This window comes from Triticum aestivum, chromosome 7D (genome assembly GCF_018294505.1).
Source record: "Triticum aestivum cultivar Chinese Spring chromosome 7D, IWGSC CS RefSeq v2.1, whole genome shotgun sequence".
Classification (NCBI taxonomy): domain Eukaryota; kingdom Viridiplantae; phylum Streptophyta; class Magnoliopsida; order Poales; family Poaceae; genus Triticum; species Triticum aestivum.
In genome coordinates this window covers 129,133,280-129,139,978 of record NC_057814.1, presented here as the reverse complement: position 1 = coordinate 129,139,978, position 6,699 = coordinate 129,133,280, and the positions used below count along the sequence as shown (strand labels likewise).

The 6,699-nt window shown below is 40.7% G+C and overlaps 1 protein-coding gene across 1 annotated transcript; it reads left to right on the top strand.

Moving 5' to 3' along the window:
• Window positions 1-210: 210 nt before the first annotated feature.
• Window positions 211-6,297, top strand: LOC123165012 (uncharacterized). The gene is made up of 18 exons (XM_044582640.1): window positions 211-519; window positions 604-785; window positions 1,260-1,364; window positions 1,447-1,518; window positions 1,612-1,759; window positions 2,205-2,287; window positions 2,452-2,507; window positions 2,960-3,096; window positions 3,181-3,271; window positions 3,371-3,436; window positions 3,536-3,758; window positions 4,099-4,200; window positions 4,384-4,469; window positions 4,589-4,711; window positions 4,792-4,861; window positions 4,955-5,046; window positions 5,418-5,522; window positions 5,768-6,297. The coding sequence occupies exons 1-18, from the start codon at window positions 353-355 to the stop codon at window positions 5,888-5,890; spliced, it is 2,031 nt and encodes a 676-aa protein (XP_044438575.1). The 5' UTR covers window positions 211-352; the 3' UTR covers window positions 5,891-6,297.
• The last annotated feature ends 402 nt before the right edge of the window (window positions 6,298-6,699 follow it).

Sequence of the window (6,699 nt, the reverse complement as noted above, 5' to 3'; positions counted from 1 at the left end):
TCGAATTAATTTGTTGAAATGAAGTCGAAATAAGGCTTACATGTGCAATAGGGCGAGAGAAATTGCAAAATAAAACTTTTAGAGATTTAACTTTTGGGGATCGATTCAAAATAAAACGCTGGATTTTTTAAGAGTCTGGTTTCGGGAGAAGGGCTTCAAAGGTCAACTATACATGAACTTTGGAGAATTAAACCATTGGAATTTTGTAGTACTGCTCGCGTTTTCCTATGATCCTATCCCGTGCGCTGCCAGTCAAACAGTCCATGCGAAGCTGCACACTTCCACGCTGTACTACCAGTGCTCCGCCGCTCGCCGAATCCAGCTCACGCCCGGCCGCGACCGGACGACCGCGATGCGCCCGCACGCCACGGGCGTCGAGAAGGCGACCGCGCCGTACGGGTCCTGGGAGTCCCCGATCAGCGCCGCCGCCGTCTCCTCCGCCGGGAAGACCGTCGAGGGGCTCGCCGTTGCCGGCGACGGCCGGCTCCTCTGGGTCGAGACGCGTCCCGAGGAAGGAGGGTAAAACAAACCCACTCATCCCCTCTCGCTGCCCCCATCGTTCACAGTGCGCGACGCTGATGCTTTGACTTCCCTCTTCCCCAGACGCGCGGTTCTCGTGAAGGAAGGGGCGGGCGCAGACGGCAGAGGTCTGGATGTGACGCCGCAGGAGTTCGCCGTGCGGTCCCTGGCGCAGGAGTACGGCGGTGGCGCGTTCGCCGTGCAGGGGGATGTCGTCGTGTTCTCCAATTACAGCGACCAGCGCCTGTACAAGCAAACCATTGGAGGTTCGCTTGCATCTCGCTGTTGATTGCTTTGCTTTTGCAGTGCTATGATATATACATCTTCATGGATAGGGCCATTGCTGATTGCTTCTGCATGCGACATTTGGCACTCCGCGCATTTTGTTTTGCGGTAGAATGACTTGACTTCTGCATTTCTTCAGACAAGTGTTCCTTCATATCAGCTTCAAACTATTCATGTTCTGTTCTTGACTACATGCGTGTTATGTTGGAATCTTTATGCATGAAAATATGATTTACATCATGTTGGGGACTCCATGCGTGTACAGATATACTCCCTCTGATCCAAATTAATTTGGATCGGAGGGAGTAGAAAGCAACATCACCAGAAACCTGAACTAAAGTAGTTGTATTATAATATATATTGAACTGTAACTTCAATTTGACCTGCAAAAAAGCGGTTCTGCATCTTTTTAGCCTATATGGTGTTTCGAAATGGCTCATTTTTGTTGGTTTCAGATAACTCGCCACTACCTCTGACACCGGATTATGGTGGATCAGTTGTCCGCTATGCGGACGGTGTCTTTGATCCTCACTTCAGTCGTTACGTAACTGTAATGGAAGGTGATTGGTACTCCATATATAGCATGTCAATGGTGCTTTCTATATTCTTTTAAGAAGAAAAGTAAATCCAGTTTGACCACAGATCACCGCAAGAGTAGCTCAAATCCCATCACGACAGTTGCTGCTGTGAGCACAAGTGTTGAAGATGTTAACGGTAAGAAGAACCGGCGACTATACACCTGTTGCATTAATTTGGGCTTAATATCCTTGAGGATTATATAAATAATGTTCTCAATTTTTACCTTAGAACCAATTGTGCTGCTTAGTGGGAATGACTTCTATGCCTTTCCACGCATTGATCCAACTGAAAAACGCATGGCATGGATTGAATGGAGTGACCCAAACATGTCATGGGATAAAGCACAACTATGGGTTGGATATTTCTCCAGCAAAGGGTAATCTCTTATTTGCATGCTTTGTGTTTCAAATTATTTGCATGCTTGTCTATTGCACTTTTTTGGTGAAAAAGGGACATTTACTTTACCAGCTGCTGTTACACGGAAGGATGTGCTTACATCCTTTTTTTTGCAATGTACTGAAGGATGTTGTTGGAACATTTATCAGTGTATTTTTGAATGACCACGGTGCGACTGCACATTTTAGATCACTCTAAACCTATAGCCAGTTCACGGAAGATGCTTGTCTTTTTAGGTTTTATTTAAACCTTATTTTGTGGGTTATTGTAGCACCAGATGATCAATTTGATCAGATTTTTTTTCAATCCTTTATTCTGAGAAGTAAAAGATGAATGATTCAGTTGTATGTTGATTCAGTTATGCATGAATGCTTCTTAATCTTCTTCTAAGCTTTTCATTTTTATTACGATGGTTATTCGTGCAGAGAGGTGGAAAAACGTATTTGCATTGCTGGTGGAGACCCAACGATAGTAGAATCTCCTACTGAACCCAAGTGGTCTTCAAAAGGTGTTTGCATCTTGGCATACTCTAACTTCGTGTTCAAACTTATTCCATATTTGTATCCACATGAATAGTTGATTTTCGGTATGTTAACTTGTTAGTAGGTACTTCACCAAAATAAGACACATTATGTTTCAAAATCTCATTTAATTAAACTAGATTTTCTTTAGGTGAACTGTTCTTCATAACTGACCGACAGAGTGGATTTTGGAATATTTATAAATGGGTATGATTTTTTCTAACTTGTTTGTCTCTAGTATGTTGTCCATTGAAATAACTTTGTTCCCAAGTTGTTAAACTATTTAGTTACAGCATGGAGTAGCCGGTAATTGATGTGTGTCCTTATTACCATTGCCATCTCTCTGTATTTATTACTTGCACCTATCTTTTAACAATTCAGTTTCCTGTTTTTAACAAATAACTGCAGCATTTTACCTTCATCTGTATCTATTCACAGGAACAATTGTGACAAACCACTTTGTTATTGAGTTTTTATTTTGGCAAGACCATTAGCTAGGTTGGTATTACCACAATAGTATTACGTTGAGGACCTACTATCAAATCACTCTAATTTGGTGGGCGGTAACTAAGAATTAGATTCTTCACACATATTAACATTTGTTTGGGGAATTCTTTAATTGGTTTTGTCTTGCTATTGTGCCGATTCATGTATGACAGGATGAGCAGAGCAATGTGGTCGTGCAAGTGTACTCACTTGATGCTGAATTCTCGAAGCCAATGTGGGTTTATGGTGTCAGCTCCTACGCTTTCCTCGGAAATGACGACCAGAGTCAGAAAATAGTTTGCTGCTACAGGTTGTCGCAGTTTTCAGTATTGACCGTATTTGTTTTATGGTTGTATGTGATTCATAAAGATAAGCCTATTTTTCTCTTATCCAGGCAGAATGGGAAGTCATATGTTGGGTTGCTGGACCATGATTCAGGGTCATTTTCAAAAATTGACCTTCCCTTCTCTGCTGTAACTAACATAGTAAGTGCAAATTCTGATGACTTACCTTAAGAGCTAACTGATATTTCCTTAATTTTTTCACATGATGATGATATAAATCACATCATGTTGATTTGTTAGGTTTCTGCAGATGGATCTTTCTATGTTGAGGGTGCATCTGCTAGTCTTCCAGTATCGATAGCAAAGGTTCATTAGACTACCTTCATGAATTGGTTGTTCGTGCTAAATATCTACTCTGAGATCCTCCAGTGTGCAACCTAGCTTGATCCTATGATTTTTCACCAGGTGACACTAGATGAAAAGAGAACAATGGCAACTGACTTTTCTATAGTTTGGTCCTCCTCAGAGGACATAAAGAAATATACACCCTACTTTAGTTTGCCTGAATTTATGGAGTTCCCAACCGTAATCCCTGGCCAGCATGCTTATGCTTATTTCTATCCTCCATACAACCATACTTTCCAAGGTTCATCAGATGAGAAGCCTCCGTTATTGGTCGGAACCCATGGTAATCAATCAAATCTTATCTATCTTTTTCTTGAAGGTACCAAAAAGCTTTGTACATGCCCTCTCTCAAAAGACAAGGCATAGCACATGCTGTCTTCCATAAAATATTTTCCCCTGATTTTGTTGATTATGTACTCTTTCTTTGACATTTGTTGCATATCTGCTAACTTTCTGTTTACACTGTTTGTGCTCGTACGATGATAAAAAGAGCATACAGTGGTCCTAACTGTACTCACCAACTTATCAAATTGCTAAGGCCGGTGAAATGATGCACCGATTGGTTGGCAAAGTATCACAACAGAGAACTGACTACTTCTCTTGGTATTACTGCAATTATTTAGGTGGACCTACAGATGAAGCACGTGGGATTCTTGATCTTAGTGTGCAATACTGGACGAGCCGGGGATGGGCATTCGTTGATGTTAACTATGGGGGAAGTGCAGGTATTTGTCTCTTAACTTTCTCGGCTATCTATCTGATGAGTAAAAAAAATCCTGCGTTCTATGTACTTGCACATCTGATGCATGGATTGTTTAATGATTTGCATTCTCTTATGTACAAAAGCCTTAATCTCTTACCGAAGAACATGGAAGTGTTAATAAGTATTCTCTTTGTTTTTCTTGAAGGCTATGGGAGAGAGTATCGAGAGAGGCTTTTAGGGCAATGGGGTGTTGTGGATGTAAATGATTGCTGCAGCTGTGCTACATTTCTGGTATGGCTTATTCAGACTGACTGATCCTTTTAATAATTTCATGTAGCTGCTGTGATCATCATATTCGGTGCATATAATAAGATGAGATTAATAAATATGCCTTTTTTACTGATGGTAAGGTGGCAACTGGAAGAGTCGACGCGCAACGACTCTGTGTAACAGGAGAATCTGCTGGTGGATTCACAACTTTAGCTTGCCTTGCTTTTAGACAGACGTTCAAGGCCGGTTCTTCTTTATACGGGGCAAGTTTCAAATCACAAATTTTCCTCTCCTTTTTGCTGCAGCCTAATACTAGCTAACAATTTATACATTTGTTGAGCAGATTGCTGACTTAGCTTCATTAAGGGCAGGCATGCACAAGTTTGAGGCGTACTATATTGACAACCTTGTGGGTAAGGAACTTTGTACTCATCTTTACTAGGATATGGATGTTGGAATATGTTTATAATTTACTAAATAACACCCATGTACCTTCAACATTCCAGGGAATAAGCAGGCTTACTTTGAGAGGTCGCCAATAAACTTCGTTGAGAGATTTACATGTCCAGTCATTTTGTTTCAAGGATTGGATGACCCGGTAAAACTTTGAATTTTGAAGTGTGATGTCACACTATAGTTGTCTAGACAATTTATAGTAGTTTGATATGTATGGTTGTAGAATTTGATAAGAGAACATTCTTAGTACAATATCAACTATCTTTAGAGTAATGAATTAAATGCAACTATTAGTCCAGACAGTGAGGATGGAACGGAATTCTGCTAGGAAAGACTGCAGTGTGTCAGTTGTCTACTCCCTCCGTTCGAAAATAGATGACTCAACTTTGTACTAAAGTTTGTACAAAGTTGAGTCATCTATTTTGGAACGGAGGGAGTACATTCTTATCCTTTGAACTGTTAGGCTTTTTTTTTCAAGATATCTTTGCCAGCTTACACTTTGATGATCTTCAGGTTGTATCACCAGATCAGGCAACAACAATATACAAGGCTATAAAGGACAAAGGTCTGCCTGTTGCTTTGGTTGAGTATGAAGGGGAACAACATGGCTTCCGCAAGGTTAACAACTATTATCGTTTTCGTATCTCGTTATACAAGTCACCTTTTTTTTAATTCTTACACAAGGCACCTCCGATACACAACATTGCACCCTGAACAGTAAACAGCGATGTACTCGACCAACTTGGTTTTTCTTTTGTTGAATATATATGAATGATGGCTACTTGCGGACTGGAAGCCCAGTAGAAATGAACTCAAATATCACAGATGAAAAGCTCATAGCTGATAGTGTTTTCTTGGAGCAGGCCGAGAACATCAAGTTTACCTTGGAGCAGCAGATGATGTTCTTCGCAAGATTGGTGGGGCACTTCAAGGTGGCAGATAACATTGCTCCAATCAAGATAGACAATTTTGATAAAGCCTCGTGATTGTTCCAAAGGACAACCGAGCGTCTCTCGGTTGATGAGGGTGTGTTCGTGCCAACACGCCCACCAGATTTCAACCTCCATGAGGCAGAATAAAGGGGGTGAACTTCCTGGATTGTCTCATTTCCTTGTAATCGTTTTAAAGAGCTGCGACATGTATGCCGTTGAAGCATCAACTAGTGTACCTTTTCCTTCGGCTTGGTACACCTCTGGACCAAGTTTCAGTAGTGAAGCAAAGGGCTGCTTAGCATTTCCCAAAATATTGTGCCAGGAGACTTTATTTGAGTGAAGAGAGATGCGGCATTATGGTTTATTATCACTGCCGTGTTTAGATTCAGGGTTTTGCAAAGTAACTTCCCTATGAAGTCGAGACCACTTTGAAATCAATCGAGGATTTGTTTTGTAAGTTAGATGTTTGTTCTAGACTGTTTTGAAGTTGTAGAACTGTGAGTGGACGTTTGTATTTTTAAATTGCAGCGCTATATAAGTGTAGGACCATAATGTCACACCATATTGAATGCTTCTCCTTCCATTCTGAAATATAAGGTGCATTAATTTTTCAAAGTTAAAATTGAAATCGCTTTGAAATCAACCGAGTGTCAAAATGTGATTTGTTTTATAAGTTAGATGTTTGTTCTAGACTGTTTTGAAGTTGTAGGACTGTGAGTGCACGTTTGTTTTCTAAAATTGCAGCGCTACTAAAGTGTAGGACCATAATGTCACATCATGTTGAATGCTTCTCCCTCCATTCTGAAATATAAGGTGCATTGATCTTTCAAAAGTTAAAATCCCTACACTTGACTAAGTTTATA

What these genes read in the sequence shown, in the direction of transcription:
- LOC123165012 (XM_044582640.1), top strand. Translation starts at nt 353, where the DNA reads ATGCGCCCGCACGCCACGGGCGTCGAGAAGGCGACCGCGCCGTACGGG. An exon ending in TTTGGAATATTTATAAATGG is followed by an intron (nt 2,508 to 2,959) that starts GTATGATTTTTT and finishes CATGTATGACAG; the next exon opens with GATGAGCAGAGCAATGTGGT. An exon ending in TTCCAGTATCGATAGCAAAG is followed by an intron (nt 3,437 to 3,535) that starts GTTCATTAGACT and finishes ATTTTTCACCAG; the next exon opens with GTGACACTAGATGAAAAGAG.